The 21,218-nt window shown below is 35.3% G+C and overlaps 1 protein-coding gene across 1 annotated transcript; it reads left to right on the top strand.

The window, feature by feature from the left end:
• The first annotated feature begins 10,840 nt into the window (after positions 1 to 10,840).
• Positions 10,841 to 12,207, top strand: LOC133526306 (uncharacterized). The gene has a single exon (XM_061862862.1). The coding sequence runs from the start codon at positions 10,989 to 10,991 to the stop codon at positions 12,198 to 12,200; it is 1,212 nt and encodes a 403-aa protein (XP_061718846.1). The 5' UTR covers positions 10,841 to 10,988; the 3' UTR covers positions 12,201 to 12,207.
• The last annotated feature ends 9,011 nt before the right edge of the window (positions 12,208 to 21,218 follow it).

Raw genomic sequence — 21,218 nt, 5'->3', positions numbered from 1 at the left:
AAAGTTTGGAGGCTAATATCGTCATATGCCGGTCTTCACCGTTTTCAGAAGTTGCCAACCTTTTCTGTATATGTTTTTTTTATTTATTATTGACCGTAGCGTTAGCGAAGATCTACGTTTTGACTCGGGCATTTTGCATCCTCTACAGGTCGCAACTCTCAACCGATTCTCGTGAAATTTTGTGGCCAGATTTTAAGATTTAATAGACTTTTTTGTCGATCTAATTTTAGATTTTTTTTTAAATGTAGAGTTTCATAAAGAACTTAAGCGCCAATAATGTCTATGGCGCTTATGACTATTATGAGTTTAACTGTGATAATGATATTTTTCATTTTTACATTTTCTAAACTTAACGCGTCAACAGCTCACAGAGCCACTAGTATATAATATATAGTTAACTAGTATACTTGCTCAAAATGTGACAAGAAAAGGTCGTGGACAATGGACATACTTATAAAATTCTTGATAGAGCAGTCGCCATGGAATTTAAGATCGTGAGACTAAAAATGCCATATCTTAAAGGTGAAAACAGTAAGGGACCAACCTTGGTCAGCTGTTAAGCATTTTGTGTCTGTCTACCTCGAAATAGTTTATATGAATCAGCAGTTTATTTCACTGATGAATGTTATCACTTCCATTTCAATGCAATATACATTTGCTACTTTTTGTGGTATTCTTGGCCTCAATTTTTAAGAGTACTTAAATCAATACTCGTTTAGTATTTTACTTAAGAATTGTATTGATTAAAATACATTTGTATTGATCTCAATGTTTGATCTCATTGTTTTATTAATACTTACCTGCGTGTTTTCGACCCCTGTATGGCGATGTATGCCGGTCTTACCCGACAAACGAAACTTTGCATGAAATTAGCCATAATAAACCCTATTCTTGACATATTAGAGTCTACATTCAGTTGTTATTGTAGTTCGCACTCGTACAAACATCTATAATTACGTAGGTTGCCTATGTGTAGGTAAATTCGCCATTAGACGATCTTAGCCGACATTGGCGCTGAGTTCGTCCATTGCGACGTGTTTTAAAAACGAGTGTTTATTTCACTATCCGATGCCTTAAATGAGAATTTGGCAAGTTTAATTAGAAACCAACGAAATATTTTATCAACTATTTTCAGAAAATTTTACTTTCAGGCAACAGGATAGCTAAAATTTGTCAATTAAGTTCTTTTTAAATAAAGTATGCCGGTCTTTGCCGAGTTGACCTTATTAAATCGTAAATCATTCATTTCTTCGTTAATACTGTGTCGTTTGGAATGAGACTTTGTACATAGGTTAGAAATACCCTAATCCCCTACATACCCCCCTAAATACCCTTACCCAGAGGGTAGAGAGTAGAGACACGTTGAATAGTATAGTTGTAGTTGTGGAAAAGAAACTAAAATAAGTCTTTTAGGACACCAAAAAGTCACGAACGCGAAAGTCAATCGCCGTATTTTTATAGTGCAATTGATGTTGTTTTATTTTATAAGTAAATAAAATGCCTTTAATGAGCCTCAAAACATGTAGATTTAAAGAATAAACATAACATTTTACGATCAAAGACATTCAATTTTATGTCTTTGCTAAATTAACAGTGTCAACAAAGTCTTTCGTAAATGGAAAAGGAATAATGTTATTGTCATGGTTACCAAACTACTGGTTACATGGTTTAACTAATCTAAACTATAGAGTAATTAAATTACTGCCAACAAAGGTGAATTGGGTACTTGACACATGTTGAATATTATAACAAAATTTAGTTAAATGGATAGGAAATGAGCCATCCATTATAAAAAAAAGTGTAATTTAAAAAAATATACTGAGATTATAAAAAAATACAAATTTTTTGTCCTTCGAAAATATAAAAAAAAAATAGTACCATTCGATTCCATCCATTTTATTGAAAAATAAATTGTATGACAACTATACACATAAACGCAATATTTCAAAGTCAAAATGGCAATTTCCTTGATCTTCCATACATTTAGGACAGACTTATATAATGTGACGTCACATCATGCTATCATTTTGTTAGAGGCGTTTCAATCGTCGAGTGCGAGCGTCAGACTTTAACTCTCATTTCTGACCTTTGTGTTGCTTAAGTGCCATGAGTCCTATATAGACATTTGATCCTCAGGAAAATCAGGATCATTTTACATTATTTACAAAAAACTGTCAAGTAGCCAATTCTAATAGGTACAGTCAGCATCAATAGTTCCGGATAACTTTTCTAAATACAGATAAATCTCTAAAATTTATATTCAAAAGTATATCTTTTACAGTCTTAATTGTTCTACATATAGAATCACCACATTTTGTTAAGGTGTTACAGAATGGTAGATACTTTTGAAACCTTGTTTGATCCGCTACTTTTGATGCTGACTGTACCTGTTTCTTATAAGAACACAACACACACAAACATTTTTTTTTCCAGAACATAAATCGAGTTATGTAAATAATTTTGATGTGATTTTTACACGCTTTTATTTAACTTGCCCTGTTAGTATGTATGGGACAAATCTTGCAAGTTAAATTTGACCCACTTCCCGGTTTCCGATGAAGCGGAAAACTTGCATACATATGTAAGTCGGGTGACAATGCAATATTGTGGTACCATCAAGCTGATCTGATGATGGAGACAGGAGGTAGCCATAGGAACTCTGTGATAAAACAACGCAACCTAATTGTGTTTGGGGTTTTTAGAATTGTCTCGATGAGTATTAGTTGCCTGTGGAAAAAGAGTACAGTCAGCGATAAAAGCTTGTACTAAACATGAAATTTTTGCCTCAAACTTATTAAATCGATGTTTAGAAGAGGATGGTTTTCCGGCTGAACTTCGTAATGGCGAATAATATTTATGCTTTTTTCTCTTTAATGTTGTTCTAAGTGCAATATTGATACCTTATTATGCAGTGAATTAACGTAGAAGTGTGCAGCTAATTAAGAATTAGTCTTCAAACGCGCGTACCTACCATTCTTTAGTTAACACCCGTCATTTCATCGTGACTGTAAAGTCTAAATGTGGCAATTCATTGTAAAGTCCAAATGTGGCAATTGATTGTAAAGTCCAAATGTGTCAATTCATTGTAAAGTCCAGCTATCACTTTAACTACTAAAAGCAACTACCGAACAACACACTTTTTGATATTGGCGAAATAATCATAAATTTTATGGAAACCATAAAGGTATGTACAGTATGAATTATCTCAGATGATTTTTTCGCCTTAATCCCGCTGTAAGCTGTTAAACAAAAAGTATTAGCAATTAAACAATAAGATTAAGCAAGTTTTAAAGGCAATTTTAGCGTTCTACTTATATGGTTCAAATTCAAATAACTGCATTCGGAGATAACACGTTTGGATAATGTAGTACGACGTGTTGCTTCCCTGTCACACTTACGTACGAATTCACAAGTGCGACAGAGAGGCAACACGTTGAACGTGGTTCGCGGTAGGCCCTTAGGTACGAACATTCGGAGACAACAAAAAGCTGTTACATAAATTTGAACCATATGTATAGAACGCTAAAATTACTTTTTGAACTTGCTTGATCCTTATAATTAATGAGAAATTAGGTAGCCACCGCAGTTTACAAAAGAAACAATTCATTTTGTTGAACAGCTTAGAGTTTGGGCCAAAAAATCATTTCAGATAATTTATACTATAGTAAAATACAGTTGATTAGCCTTCCTCCTTCTAAGCAGCAGAAGAAATACACGTTGGTGACCACACCTGTACGCCCACGGTGTTATTCTGACGATAATATGGTAACTAAATGTACAAATTAAACATATCTTAGCCGGTTGTCAAACAGTTTAAGAAACATTTCGTATTAACCGGCCAAGACTAAAAGTTTTTGATCTCAGACTACGAAAAGTAGAAACGTTTTCGAGGTTCAACTTATGCTGGCCTTTTGAAGGTTCCGTAGTCCATTAGGAACCCTTATAGTTTCGCAATGTCCGTCCGTCTGTCCGTCCGCGGCTTTGCTGTGATCGTTAGTGCTGCTCCTAGAAAGCTGCGATTTGGCATGGATACATAAATCATGCATGGCGTCAGAATGGTAAAATAAATACTACAAGGCAAACAATTTTTGGGGAGCTCTAAAATTTTATTTTTTTCGCTTTAATGCAATGTTGTAGATATCGTTAGATAGGTGTTTCAAAATTAATAAGGATCTCCAGAACTTGTCTGGGTTGTAGTATTTATTTTACCATTCTGACGCCATGCATTATTTATGTATCCATGCCAAATCGCAGCTTTCTACCCCCCCCCCCCCCGGCCCTCTCCCTCTAACTTTTGAACCATGGATCCAAAAATATGAAAAAATGCATAATACCTTAATAAATACTTTCAATGAAAACTGTAGCAAACAATATCGGTCCAGCCGTTTTTAAGTTATTGCAAAAAGTCTTCTAAGTAAAAAGACGTGCAAAGAGCTGCGAAGGTACTCCCTTATGCTTGTAATGTACATGATACTTACTAATAGCCCCCGTTTAACCTATTCTGACAGAATGGTAACTACGGAACCCTACACTGAGCAGGGCTCAACATGAAATGAGTGCCCATTGGCATTTAAAAACACTCGTTGGCTTACAAAACACGGAATACATGGACGGTACAAAAACAAGGCAATATTTAAACAGAATTGCTTATAGAAAGAAAAACAGCATAAGTTTAAACCGTTCCTACATTAATTTACTGTTTTCTTGGCTAGTAAAAAGATGTCTTCCACCCACACTAATAGAAACGAGACACCATTTAAGGCAAGTTACACAATACTTGTTTAAATGGAAACTTGTAAAGATGTCATCGATATGATGGAGAGATCAAAATATTAAACATCTAGATAATGATATGATACAGGCCTGATTATAATACGTAGATATAAATATTCCGATTCAAAATGGCGGTAGAATAAGCCGAAGGAAGTTGGAAAATATACTCATCGCACGGGTTTTTACATTTTATATCTATTAAGTATTCTGAATATTGTTAAACTAAATACACCAATCATAATTAATTAAAGGATTTAATACAATAAAAACAGACATAACTTGGGAAACTCCAATACGGCGCCGCCATTGCCGCGATGCTCATCTGTCAGTCCATGCCACGCTATAGTGATGTGACCATCGGTCCGATTCGAAGAATGAGACACTATAACGATAAGTTCTGGTTTATATAAGTTCTCATTTAGATATAGTTTGTATTTCGTATAATTGACAGAAGCAGCTCGATTCGGGCAACCAATGTCACTTTGACGTTAGAAATATTCAACTTATCTGTGATCTTATTAGGATCACAGCGGAATCTAAATAAACGTCAATTTTGACATGTCGTTTAGGTATCGATCTTTTAAAGATCTTAAACTTGTCTTAATCATTCTTCGAATCGAGCCGATAGTCGCTGGATCGTCCTCATTTCATGACCAGTCACACAGCAATTAAATTTTATTAAAAATTGCATTTAAAATCATTTCCGATGCCAACCATAGTTTCATGTACCAGAAACTAAATAAACCATAAACCCTGGTTTATCTATGGCCATAGACAGCCGTAAGCAACTTCCGCCATTACCGGGCGACACATAAACACCATAAAGCAGTATCCGGAATCGTCCGAAATTTGCAGATATATATACCATTTCTAGGCCTTTTATTGTCTAAGCAATTCTTTTTTTCGTTAGATTCGAATCAAATTTGGCTGGTGGTTTTGAAAAACTATAAGAGAAGGTAACTATCAACCTAAAAAAGTCAATCGTAGGAGCATAGAGATGGTTAATATACATCAAGTTATGTAAAAATATTTTCCATAATATCAATATACAGAGAGAAAAAAAGGGCCTACGTTAGTCTGGAGAAGCGGGCGTCCCCTTTCCTCTTAACATCAGGCGGGTCGTATGCTTGTTTGCCACCGACGTGGTATAAAAAACTAAACTGCATTTAGGGAATCTACCAAAGATACGTCTACGATTACATCCAATCAACGATTTACAACAATAATCCGGGTAAAAGGCATATGTTATCCGATTTACATAAATAATAGCTGCGGTTTGGAGATAAAAATAATTTGAGGCTGAGACGGCGCCAAGCCAGCATTTACATACAAACGACGGGATCCGGGGGCTAGGCGTGAAAGTCAAATGAGAATGAGTTCCGTAGGTATATTTTTTTTTATATAAAACCGTAGCGTTATAGACGGTGCCCGCGAGGGCCGTTAGCATTACGAGAGATTTAACAGTATAAACTTTTTTGGAATTCACCTAATTTCAGAGTTAAAGCCACTTACAATAAAAACATATATTGTTACATATATTTATTGGTTTGACGACCGGTTTGGCCAAGTGGGTAGTGACCATGCCTACGAAGCTGATGGTCCCGGGTTCAAATCCTGGTAAATGTATTCGTGTGATGAGCATGGATATTTGTTCCGGAGTCATGGGTGTTTTCTATGTATTTAAGTATTTATAAATATTTATATGTATATTATATATATCGTTGTCTAAGTACCCTCAACACAAGCCTTATTAACAGGGGTCGGACAAAAAGTGCGGATGACGTCAAACCACTTATAGGATGATTTCAAATAGTATTTTTGATTTTCATAAACAATTATCACTTATCATTTATCAACCTCTTTATTAAACGATATCGCCACTTGAAATGAGTAAGTACGTTTTTGACTGACACATTGTCAATCAGATGAACAATAAATTGACTTCGTTATTGTTTACCTATTGTATCTTCACGATTATATTTAGCTAAAATTTATATTTACTAATGTATAAGAAAACGCTCTAAAATGTCATCTTTACTCAAATATTGTGGCAATCCCACAGACTTGTTCTAACTAATTTCAAATAATTATACCTAATGGGAACAAGTTTCGTGAAATTTATTTTATTCACTACAGCACCCTACCAACTGTATTATTAATTCCATGGATTTATTTAAGATTATTTTGTTACTTCATTAATACTACTTTGTTACTACATGTCACACGGAAGTTTAAATACAATCTCAAACATCATCCTGTGTGCAAGATTACGTCATTTTTACGTCATCCGCACTTTTTGTCCGACCCCTGCTTATTAATATTGAGCTTACTGTGGGATTTAGTCAATTTGTGTAATATTGTCCTATAATATTTATTTATTTATTATTATTACTTAATGCAAAACGCCTTTTTGATGACGATGTTGCCACTATGGGACCTGTAGGGCTAAGATGGTCGGCTGTTTATCCTTTGTCACCATGCCTGTCACGTTCTAACAAGTTTGTAAGTGCGATAGTGACGGGCATAGTGACAGACGATGAAAATGGAACCATACTGCCACCATTGGTCCAAATATCCTTATTGATAGATGTCAAAAAGTGACAAGTAAATACAAATACATACAAAAAAAAGCTTTTTTTAATGATATTGACCTAAACTCTTATAACGTTTTGTTCTTTTTTAACGCCATAACCTTTGGCCTATGCTCTATTCGATGGCGCCACTTTTAGATATTTAACAATTTTAACACAAATCAGCGTAAGAATAAGGATCAAAGTCAAATGGCATCACTTAATGGTGGTAGACTGTTTTAGCCATCAATTTAATTAATAAGCATTGGTATTGACATATACTAGGTAAAATAAATAGCCTTTAAGTTGTTAAACCTGGAATAATACTTTATAAAAGTAGTACAGAATATAAAAATGCTAGTACAGAATATAAAAATGCTAACAATAACAATAATAATTAAAGTCAAATGGCGCTCTAAAAGTTTTAATCATGTATCGAAAGATGGCAGTAAATTTACTGTGTCTACATAGTGTTCTTTGACAGTCCACCTCTATTTCAAATTCTCTTTATGCGTAGCCGACCCTTGAGAACCCTGAATACACGCTTCTTGAAGAACCCCATGTCGTAGCGCAAAGGAAATACCTCAGGAGGTAACTCATTCCACATTCTGCACGTTCTGGGAAGAAACGATGGAGATGCTTTCTTGTTCTTGGTGTGCCATGTATCTAAGAAGTGGGAATGAGCTTTGCTTTAGTTAGAGCCGGCGTAGCTTTATTTGACGTTCCTAAGCGCATTGCCAACACACCTACTACTACTACCGTATAGGTACTTGAAATATATCTTTTATCGGAACCCTACCTTAGTGCTTTTTCACTACCCAAAAACGAAGCAAATAAAAACCAAACTTTACATAACTAAGCAGACCCCCAAACCCGTGGGCTCGTCTGTGCGTGTTTATGGCCCAAGCACGACCAGTTTAGGAAAGAAACGCTACCTCAAATTATTACCATGGTAATGCGCCAGCCGTGGTTTCATTGTTGCGACTGGCTCACGTGTTTTAACTCCGAACATTATACAGTCGCCTTTCGTTACTTGGAAACTCGAAGGACTTTTAAAATATTAGGAATTATCGAGAGTTTGAAATATGAAATGGTTCGAAATTTTTAAGAGAAAACATATAAAAGTTCGAATTATTGAGTACTAATCAATTATTACTTATTAACTGCTGATGTCAACCAGTGGTCCTATTGCTGGTTCTTTATCTTCCGTAATTAAAGGCGGATTTTCCTGATGATCTTTTATGAAACCGGTTTTTTTTTGCAATTAACGCGTCGTTTTTGTTACGAAGCGATGATTTTTTGTTCGAATTACCAAGTGCTTAAAAATGTATTGATTTTTTCGAAATATCAAAAGATGGAACTTTGAAAAATCAAAAGATGGATTTTTTCGAAATATCAAAGGATTCTAGGGAACTAGTAATAAGTTCGAATTATATAGAGGTTCAACTTATCGGTGGTTTGAATTAACGAGACTCAACTGTAGAGTCAGACCAAGATAAGTTGGCAGCAATTTTGTAGCCCGGTGTAAGTGTCAAGTAAACGACATAATTTCATAGAAGTTTGACATTTATAACCCGTGCACCGTCTGATCGCTGACAACTTATCTTGGTCTGACTCTAGTTCGTTTTTATATAATTAGAAAGAAGGTAAGCGATCTTGACGTATCTTTTTATAAAAAAAACACTATTGATATATAATATATAACAATTATACGTCATAAACGATTATTTACATTCTTTTGTCTCATAAATAATATAAACTATTTTTAATACGCCTACTTAATAAATGCATACAGTTAAGAAATTATTAGCAGCTAAAATTAGAGCAAAATAATATTACGCGAGAAGGCGGGTTCCGAGATTATATTTCTTTCATCTTCTTGTCCTGTGTATGTGTGCTTTATGGAATAAATGACATTTCTTTCTTTCTAAATTAGGCACGCCAATGAAAGTCCACCTCGTGAGCCTCTTCCAGGGGATACGTATGTAAGATTCATTGTTAAAAGCTCATGGAATTTCTTGTCTAGAAGTATGAATCTTGCATGTTTTGTCAATCAATTGTATATTACTAATATTATATTCGAGTAACAACCAACTTATTACAGCATTATTGTTACCAATGTGAAAACAACCTTAATGTCATAGAAATAGAGATCAATGTTTTCTTAGCCAAATTTCAATATCCTGGCATAGGTAAATGATGGTTTACTAAAAAAAAAGTTACAATGGAAAATATTTAATTGATTGGATAAATAAGATTGATATAAATATCAGAATGTTCAATATATTGTTAATAATATTATTACAGATTTAAATTTTATTATAAGTTTGTTATTTATTTAGGCAATTTATTTGCCAGCGAGAACTGCTTTAGTTTTTTTTAAAAGGTTTGCTTTGGCGCCAATTTCGATGTTTTAAAAAAGTAGCGCTGATGATTTTCATTATTGATTGTCGAATTTTCATGTTTAATGTATCGATACATATTGGAGGAGAATTAAATTATTTTAAGTAATACAAACTGAAGTCTTTCAATGAAAGTTGTTTCAAACTCCGAAGCGGGAACACTACGTGCGGTTTTCAAAGGCCGAGCCATCTTTTTAAGGAATAAACACCAAATTAATTGAGGAAAGTCCGTGACCTACGTAAGGTGTGGTAAGGTATAGGTAACACTTTGGTGCATTGTTCAAAAGGTGAGTTGTTTTAGCTGTTATTAGTCAGTTAGTTATTATATCAGTTTATTAAAATCAAATCATTGTGTTAATTGACTTTGGTTTATATATCAAAATGTGAATTGAACTAAGTTCTTACCGATATTTTGTATTACGAATATGTTGAATGACGATTTATTTGGGCTCTTTGTTAACTCATAATAATTAAGGAAGAGCGGTGCCTCTTACCACAGGTATTTGTTACTTAAAAAGAGGCGCCAACACTTACAACTGTATAAGTAATTCTTAAACAGAATAAACATTTTTTCATTTTCATTTTCATAATAAGCATTTTCGAAAGGTTATAATATAAAAATATATACATTTCTTTTCATTTTATTTTCTCAATTTTATTATATACGAGTGTTTGTTGACAAACGTAATATTCTGCTTTATAATCAAATTAGGGAATTAACAGACCCGTGACATTACAAGTTTTTGTTATATGACATATGTTAATTAAATGGACGTTGATTTCAGAATAATATTTTGATTTTGACGAGATGCGTGAGCAGCGTGATCGACTGTCGTCGCGCTCCCGGTCGAGGACCAGGCAAAGGCGCGTAAAACGGACACGTTCGAGATTTGAGCGGCGACATCGCGGGCGGTCTAGGCAGGGGCGTTCACAGTCTGAACGTTCACGGTCAGATCGAAGTCTAAGGACGCCTTCGCGGTTCGAGCGACGTCGTGGCAAGCGGACACCGTCGGAGCGGAGCCGGCGCAAGCAGTTGCGGTCGGAGCAGCGCCGTAAAGAGGGGACGCTGACGGAACGAAGCCGACGCGAGCGGTCGGAGTCACATCGAAGTCGGCGTGAGCGATCGCAGTCTGAGCGGCGCGGTAGCGAGCATAAGCGAGACAGAACTTGCAGATCAAAAACGCGGCGTTCGCATGCAAATCGAAAAAGGTATTCAAGTCGATCGAGAAGTCGAGCATCACGTATGACAAACAAATATAACAGTGACCGTAGCGTAATACGATCTAGATCGCGAGTACGATATTCTCGATCGACTGAACGTTCAATATTGAAGTCACGCAGCACGAGACGTTCTGCGTCACGTCGATTTAACTATTCGAGATCAGTTCTATACTCGCGTGGTAGAAGTTATTCTAGATGTAAACGTAATAGTAATAAAGAGCATCACATGCGTTCTAAATGTAATATGCAAAATAGACGTTCATATCCTATGCCTAAAATTGATTGTACTTCACGGGTGCCAAATCCAGTTCCAGAGAACAAATCACAGCTAGATAAAAATAATACGAGTTTCAATGAAAGTGAAAAGGTTGCAGTTACTGGAACGGGATCAATGGCAGCTGTGTCGGCTAATGAGAGTGATCAATGTTCTTCTTTGACAAACAACCAGTTGTTAGAAACCCTTAACAAAACATTGCAAACTATGACAACTGTCGCATCTATGTCACATTCTAAAGGAAAATTTACTAATCTAAACGTTGTACCAGAGTTTGACCCAAATGTTAAGCACCAAACCATAATTAACTGGCTCAATAAAGTCAAAGAATGTGCGGAGATATACGGTTGGAATAGTCAACAAACTGCACATTACGCTCTCCCAAAACTTACCGGTACTGCAAAGCGATGGTACGAAGGGCAACCAACCGTTTTACATTCATGGGAAATTTGGGAAGAGAAGTTGAAATTAGCCTTTCCGTCTAATGAGAACTATGGACACTTAATAAATGAGATGATAAATATAACAGCTAAGTTTGGTGATAATTTAGAAGAATATTTTTACGAGAAGTTAAATGCACTTAATCGTTGCCTGATCACAAATAGAAATGCCGTAGATTGTATTGTTTATGGTATAGAGGACAGGTCAGTTAGATATGGTTGTGAGGCGGCCAGCTTCGATACTACTGACAAATTGTTAGGTTATCTTAAAACTGTCAAGCACGAACGTAATACTAAATTTATTAAACGAAATTGTCTAAAAACAAGTGTAGATTTAACACGGAAAAATCAAAAATCTCTTTTGAAATGTTTCAACTGTAATGAAACGGGTCATACTATACCTCTTTGTAAGAAACCAAAAATAAAATGCCAGAAATGTCTACGTTATGGTCACGATGATCCAAGTTGTTCATTAGAAATTTTAAAGAAATTTAAGGTTTTGGACGTTAAAACATTATGACTGAGTCAAACCACAGTTGAACAAGCCGATGAGAAATTTAGAAAACCAATCCTAGTAAATGGTTTACAATTAAACGGTTATGTTGATTTCGGTTGCCAAGGCACTTTAATACAGGAATCCGTGGCTCGTAAAGTAAAAAATCCGATAGAATGGTCATTTGATAGTCTACCTTTCTTACGGGGATTTGGCAGTAGACTTATAAGAGCTATAGGAAAGTATAAAGTTAATTTAAAAGTTGATAAAGCTGATTTAGAGGTTGATTTATTTATAGTACCAGATTGTTATTTAGATTATGAAATATTAATAGGACAAACTACCACCGAACAGCCACATGTTGAGGTTTATAAAACACATAAGGAGCTGCTAATACAATCTATCAATTCCTGTGAAACGGATAAGCTAATAGTCAAATGTGTGTCAGAAGTTACTATATTTGGAGATGCGTCTATCAAAGTTTATGTTGGTAATAACTTTACGGGTAGTATATTTATTGAAACAGGGCATCGTTTAAATTATAAGCTCCAAATAGGGTCACTTAAAATAGTAAATGGTTTAGGTTACGTTACTGTCATAAATACACGGAATGAAACTACGAAATTCATAAAGGATGAACTTTTATTGCGAACTTGTATAGACCTAAACCTAAACGTAACTCAAGCACAAATTATTGATGTTAGAAAAATTGAAAAGAGTTCTATTACTTTGGATGAATTAAATATAGGATTAGAACTTGATGAAAAGCAGAAATCTGTTTTACTAGAGTTAATTAATGAATATCGAGACTGTTTTGCAAAAGATTTATCGGAACTAGGACAGACTCATGTTACAGAAATGGATATTGTACTTAAGGATACAGAACCAGTAGTTTATCGCCCATACAGACTAAGTCAAATGCAACGATTAGAAGTGAAAAATATGGTTGATGAATTATTACAGTATGATATAATAAGACCGTCAACATCACCATACGCTAGTCCTATAATTGTCGTGAAAAAGAAAACTGGTGATAAGAGATTATGTGTCGATTATAGAGCTTTAAATAAAAAAACCGTTAAACAACATTATCCACTGCCTAGAATTGAAGACCAGATCGACAGATTAGCCGGAAATCAATTTTTCTGTGCTTTAGATTTAGCTTCTGGATATTATCAGATTCCTCTTTCAGAGGACGCAAAGCCTAAAAGTTCATTTGTCACACCCGACGGACAATTTGAGTTTAACAGAATGCCTTTCGGTCTGGCCAACGCACCGGCGGTATTCCAACGAGCTATAAACTTAATATTAGGAAATTTACGATTTGATACTGCGTTAGCATACATGGACGATATACTAGTACCATCATCTAATTTCAATGAAGGCATAAAAAGACTGAAGTTGGTATTTGAAAAACTAAGATCAGCTAACTTAACACTTAAACCTCAAAAGTGTTTCTTTTTTCAAAAACAGGTTGATTATTTGGGCTTTGAAGTTTCAGGAGAGGGTATTAAACCTGGCTTTAGAAAATCAGAAGCCGTTTCCAATTTTCCTACTCCTAAAGATGTTCACAACGTAAGGCAATTTATAGGTTTGGCAAGTTTTTTCCGACGATTTATAAAAGGATTTGCAGAGATTGCCAAACCATTGACAATGTTGTTAAAAAAAGAAGCTAAATGGATATGGGGTAATGATCAGGAAAATGCATTTAATAAGTTAAAAAGTGCCCTTACATCAAGACCTGTATTAGCTTTGTATAACCCTAAAGCCGAGACTCAAATTCATACTGATGCTAGTAAGTCAGGCATTGGTAGCGTTTTACTTCAAAAACAAGACGATGGGCTATTTCGACCAATAGCATATTACAGCCGCCAGACATCTCCCGAGGAATCACACTTCTCATCGTATGAGTTGGAGACACTAGCGGTGGTTGCTTCATTGGTAAAATTTCGCCCCTATGTCCTAGGATTAAACTTTACAATTGTGACTGATTGTAACTCTTTGAGGGCAACATTTTTGAAGCGTGATATGATACCTCGAGTGGCTAGGTGGTGGAGCCTAATTCAGGAATATGACTGTGATATAATATACCGATCTGGGCAGGGAATGTTGCATGCCGACGCGCTAAGCCGCAACCCAATTTCAAATGACCGCGGAGTGGTTAAAACCATAGAAGCATATGACGTTATGAACATTGATAATGACTGGTTGGCAACGGTTCAATATGATGATACCGAAATACGTAGAATTAAGGATATACTTACAAATACAGAATATGATGATGTAGTAGATATTCGTAAAGATTTCACAGTGAAACGAGATCGTGTGTATAGAAATACGGATGAAGGATTAAGATGGGTTGTACCAAAGGGTTGCCGATGGCAAATTATGCAAAAGAATCATGATGATATTGGACACCTTGGCTTTGAAAAGACATTTGAAAGAATAAAACAGCACTACTGGTTTGCTCGCATGCGTCAGTTTGTTAAGAAATATGTTAACGCCTGTCTCGAGTGTGCACATAATAAACTACCATCAGGAAAAAAACAGGGCTATATGCATCCAATACCAAAAGTATCCAGACCCTTCCACACGATTCACATAGACCATGTTGGTCCATTTGTTACAAGTAAAAAGAAAAACACACATATATTAGTAATTATTGATGCCTATACCAAATATATAGTACTGAAACCTGTGAAAACTACAAAATCGAAATATTCAATCGCGGCGTTAGAGGAATATTTTAATTTTTTCTGTCCACCGTTTAGACTAATAAGTGACAGAGGGAGCTCATTTACTAGTGCTAGTTTTAAAGACTTTATGAAAAGAAAAGGAGTGAAACACATTTTAAACGCCGTAGCCTCTCCACGAGCGAATGGCCAAGTGGAGAGATATAATCGAACAATATTAGCTTCTCTTACAGCCCAAAATCACGGGAATGATGAAAGACTCTGGGACGAAAAGCTTTCTCAGGTACAATGGGGATTAAATAACACTGTTAACAAAGGAACAGGCAAATCTCCTTCGGAAGTTCTTTTCGGTCTGACTCTAACGGGCATTAATGAAGGTCCATTAATATCAGAAATATATCCAGATATTGCAGACAACGATGCTGAACTAGACGTTTCTAACAATCTGGAGAATATTAGGAGTGAAGTAGACACGCACGTTGTTAGAATGCAACACAAGCAAAAAGATCACTTTGACAAAAAAAGAAAACCTGCCCCCAAATATAAAGTAGGAGACTTAGTTCGTGTGGAGAGAGCTTCGCACGTAACGGGAAAGAGTAAAAAACTTCTTCCCAAATTATCAGGTCCATACAGGATTACGAATGTATTTGACAATGATCGATATGAAGTCGCGGACACACCTATAACAAAAAAAGGATCAACCACGTACAAAGGGGTTTTTGCAGTAGATAAAATTTTTCCCTGGTTATGTTATAAAAATATTTCAGAGGGTTCGGACACAAATGAGAGTGATAATGAGCAGTTTACAGAGTAAAAACATTTCATATTTCCTTAAACATAAAAAAAAAATGCAAAGGTAAATATAATGTTATTTATGAAAAATTTATACCTAAGCATGTAATAGTAGGCACGGCCGTCAGAAACGTGTACGTGTGTAAGTATATATTTTACCAGACACGGCCGTCAGAGACGTGTACGTGTATATCTGTTATCAGGCACGGCCGTCAGAGACGTGTACGTGTATGTCTATTTTCAGGCACGGCCGTCAGAAACGTGTACGTGTATATCTATTATCAGGCACGGCCGTCAGAGACGTGTACGTGTATATGTATGTATTTTATCAGGCACGGCCGTCAGAGACGTGTACGTGTATAATTATATCTATTTTCAGGCACGGCGGTCAGAGACGCGTACGTGTATATTTATTATCAGGCACGGCCGTCAGAGACGTGTACGTGTATATCTATTATCAGGCACGGCCGTCAGAGACGTGTACGTGTATATGTATGTATTTTATCAGGCACGGCCGTCAGAGACGTGTACGTGTATAATTATATCTATTTTCAGGCACGGCGGTCAGAGACGCGTACGTGTATATTTATTATCAGGCACGGCCGTCAGAGACGTGTACATGTATATTTATTTATCAGGCACGGCCGTCAGAGACGTGTACGTGTATATCTATTATCAGGCACGGCCGTCAGAGACGAGTACGTGTATATCTTTTATCAGGCACGGCCGTCAGAGACGTGTACGTGTATATGTATGTATTTTATTAGGCACGGCCGTCAGAGACGTGTACGTGTATAGTTTAGTACATTAGTTTACTGTAAAGCGCAGTGTAAGCTAACAGCACAATAAAGTTACTGCTAATAATACCAATTGATGTTATTTTGATTTTGTGATGATAATTTGTACAAGACAACTAAGTTACATCACGAGGACGTGATATTTTCATCAGGATGGGCGAACTGTAAGATTCATTGTTAAAAGCTCATGGAATTTCTTGTCTAGAAGTATGAATCTTGCATGTTTTGTCAATCAATTGTATATTACTAATATTATATTCGAGTAACAACCAACTTATTACAGCATTATTGTTACCAATGTGAAAACAACCTTAATGTCATAGAAATAGAGATCAATGTTTTCTTAGCCAAATTTCAATATCCTGGCATAGGTAAATGATGGTTTACTAAAAAAAAAGTTACAATGGAAAATATTTAATTGATTGGATAAATAAGATTGATATAAATATCAGAATGTTCAATATATTGTTAATAATATTATTACAGATTTAAATTTTATTATAAGTTTGTTATTTATTTAGGCAATTTATTTGCCAGCGAGAACTGCTTTAGTTTTTTTTAAAAGGTTTGCTTTGGCGCCAATTTCGATGTTTTAAAAAAGTAGCGCTGATGATTTTCATTATTGATTGTCGAATTTTCATGTTTAATGTATCGATACATATTGGAGGAGAATTAAATTATTTTAAGTAATACAAACTGAAGTCTTTCAATGAAAGTTGTTTCACGTATGATGTTTTAAATATGAAAACGTAGTTCTTATTCCTTATTCAGAGGTTTTAATCAGCGGTGGCAGCATGGTTCCATTTTTATCACTTGTCACTACGCCCGTCACTTTCGCGCTTACTATTGCGACACATTGTTAGAACGCGACAGGCATGGTGACAAATGATAAAGAGCCGACCATCTTAGCCCTACAGCAGACTTTACAATAATACCCCAATGCTTTTACAATTTTTCTTGCTTGACAGATAGAGAGTGAAGTTGTGTGTCACAGATAATACTTATCAACCTAACGCGCCAAAGGTATAGCTTTTGGCGGGATTTCGATAACTGTTATTATAAATAATATGACAATCACTTAATGTACACTGTTTTTGCCATCAATTTAATTAACAAGCATTGTTATTGAACTTTACAGGGCTGGCACAATAGATCACTGCCTGGTCGACGTGGCATTCAGAGGCCCACAAACTCCAATAATAATAAATAAAATTGGTATTGACATATAGGGTAAAGGCACCTATTACCGTGGTAGTTAAGGAACTTTTCAAAAGAGATCCAAAAATTAAGGGTATCAATGCTGTCTAACAGCCAGGAATATTTTTTTTTCATCAGAGCATTTAATGAACTTTCCGTTTCACACGTTTTTGGATTCATTTTGGGTTATTATATGTATTAAAATATTTTTTGAAGCCAAAATGACCAAATCTTCTATTACCGTGGCAAGGGACAGGCTGTGATTCTATTATCGCGAATTGAGCTTTCATTACCGAGGGTACAATTGGCATGATTTTTCTGCAATCGTTAACAGAAACCAAACTCAAAATTCGAAACCTAATACCGAGGGTAAAACAATAATAACGACGTGGGTTCTGTATATTATTTTTGTGTCATTAAGTTTAATAATGACACAAAAATAAAAAATAAAACTATAGGAGTATGTTTAAAAATAAGAGATATATTCGAAGAGATTATAATTACACTTTGGCACAATCAAATACTATTAAATAGTTAACTTACCAAGTACCCAGGAGTACCTGTATAACAATTTATAAGTTGAATGTTTTACATGTAAAACAACAAAAATTATTGTTAGTAAAGTTTTACTAAGGACGTATATGACAAATAGGCCTGCCTGTTATTAAATAAAGTGATTTTTATATGCTATAAAGATTGATAAGAGTTTGTCTTACTGACATAATTAGCTGCACAAAAAAAAAACAAGTAAGTAACATTTTCTCATAAGGCACAGCGTAAATTATAGTCGAAATTTTATAAGCTGGACGTTTACCACCTGAGTGAAAGTTTACCACAGTGAAATGGTAAACGTCCACCTTATAAAATTTCGACTATATATAAAAACATGAAAATTTTTAATTCTAATATTTTTGATAAGGTAATTAAGTTAAATAAAGTCTCTCACATATTATGTGTTATAATTTACCCGTTTATAACTAACAAATCACAGTACTTTTCTTATTGTTGATTCTTATAGCTAAAAAAAATCATGTCTGAGATTTTGGACTACTGTATAAATAAAATTATATAAAAAAAAAATCTAATCGGAATTGTCCGGCAGTTGGGTACCCTTCCTTGTCTGTCAGAGTAATAACTGAATCAGAAAACAGAAGAATTTAAATCTGATAATGATAACTGAAGTCTAAATTTTATCAACGAAATCTGTACTTGCGGTACCCTAAATGCGATATTTCAATACAATACCAAATAGTCACTCGGTAATAGATAACTCTTTAATAGCCTATTACCGACCCATTCGATATTTCTCTGGGTCGGTAATAGATTTCTATACATTCTATTACCGAGGGTAATATGATCATACCATCGGTAATAGGCTTAATTTGGAGTTTAATTAAACCTAATTCCGACCCATAAAAAGAATAAAACACAGATGTTTTTTCAAATCAAATCAAACACGTATATTACAAGCTTCTTGTAAAGAAAAAATCACATAACTGGCAAGTAAATTTTAGGTTTTAACTCAAAATAATAAAAAGTTGACAGATTAAGGGTTCCCATAGAAACAAGGAAATCGGTGCTGAAGTTTTTGTTAAAAATTAAGGGTTAGTTGAATACTTTCCATACCACGGAAATAGCTCTTTAATAGCGTGAAAAGATCAAGATTGGAATAAATAAAAGAAATTATAAAATTGATAATTTGTACCAAAACTAAAGAGTAAATAACAAAACTACCACTTTTTCTATTACCATGGCATACCACGGAATTACTTACCACAGAAGTAATTGGCGCCTATCACCGCTGTATTTTATTTTCAATTTTAAACGTATTTTCCGGTCAAAAACTAAGTTAAAAGTAATTCAAAATCGTGTAGAAAACAATACACAACCTCTTAAAAGGCATTGCACTAGTTTATTTGCCATAACTATTACGTAAAACACTAAGTAAGATTGGAGTGCACTTACCTGTGGTGTCACGCGTCTGTATGGAACAACCGGTTCTTGCGCCGCCGTCGCACAAACTGACGAATCGCGAGTTTTTTGTTACACTCACACAAATGCACACTAATGGGCACGATAGACCAATGAATGAGCTTGTTTTGTGTATGCTTTATTTCTTAGAGAATAGATCTGTTTGCTTGCAAAATGCGTATTTGTAAACACCGCGGTGTTAGACGTCGATTTTGATACCCGCGTTAATAGCCGCCGTTACCCTACTAGGTAAAATGTTTAGCCTTTAAGTTGTTAAACCTGGAATAATACTTTATAAAAGTACAGAATATAAAAATGCTAACAATAATAATATGACTGCGCCATTTCTCGAAAATGGTTGGACACGGCGCGGATAGTCCAATGGTTCCTCTCTCTGCAGCCCTGACCACCGGCAGCTTGGGCCTTGCCCCGCTGGCGGCAGACTAGGTTAGTTGTTTACATCTTTTTTGTATTGTTTTGTAAGTGTTTTCATATTTTACTTTTATATTCACATTATAAATGACCGAATCTAAGACCATAAATGAATAAATGAGGAATAACACTTTTGACACGCATCCGCTATCTCCAGTGAACAAGATGCATATAACTGCGTCGAAATATCGGGAGCTCAAAACAAAAACAATACCAGTGGTAATCAGTAATCACGGTTTATATCCCGGTCGATTTCAATCTAGTGAAATTCGGTATAATATGATAATTTTGTATGATGGGCCTAACGAGATTATCATAGTGCTTCATTCATCTGCTCCAACGAAACCGGCGCCTATAACCAGTACGATTGACACGCATCGACACGACACCGTTACGTTGTCAGTTTAGCTTTCGGCTACATTCGACATGCACGACATATGACTACGATACAGAATACACATTTATAGTTCGTGTCATCCACGATGACGCGCAGATTTGTCGAATCTAACCTTTAATAATATGGCAATACGTGTCAAGGCACGCGTTGTCGTGAATGACACGATCTCTAGACGAAAGTGGACGAACCGCCTTTTCGTACTTTTCCCCATTGTCCTCTCTGGATTTATAGAAAATATTTTAACAACAGGGTTGTTTCCATCTACAAATCTTAGGGCAGAATTGTATCCCAATAATTTCTTTTGGATTATAAGAATATGTTAAACTACTTTTAGGGGACTTGTAATGACCATATTTTTGTAAATATTTAATTTAAAATATCTTTTGGCACACGTCACGTGACCAAACTCGAAACGTCTTTGAAGATTCTGATGACGTCACAACTCTCGGATTGACACTGTTGACAGTTAGGCGATAAACAACAAATGACAAATGTCAGTTGACAGTTCGTATCTTCTACGTGTGTATGTAGTTATGTGTCAAACCGTAAACTGTGACGTACACAATTTTCAAAGAGCGTTTTGGGCGCGAAAGCATCTGTCAATATATATTTTGTTAATTTAACATATTTAAAGCCGTTTTAGTATAAAAATTGAATTTTAGGGCAACTTTTAGTTAATATAGAACGTAATACAAGCGTTTCAAAAAATTGGAAACAACCCTATTTGATGTAGGTGTAACACAAACACAGCTATGGGTTCTGTACG

Source organism: Cydia pomonella, chromosome 16, assembly GCF_033807575.1.
Source record: "Cydia pomonella isolate Wapato2018A chromosome 16, ilCydPomo1, whole genome shotgun sequence".
Lineage (NCBI taxonomy): Eukaryota > Metazoa > Arthropoda > Insecta > Lepidoptera > Tortricidae > Cydia > Cydia pomonella.
Note: the sequence above shows the minus strand (reverse complement) of the source record. Positions and strands in the feature narration are given on the sequence as shown.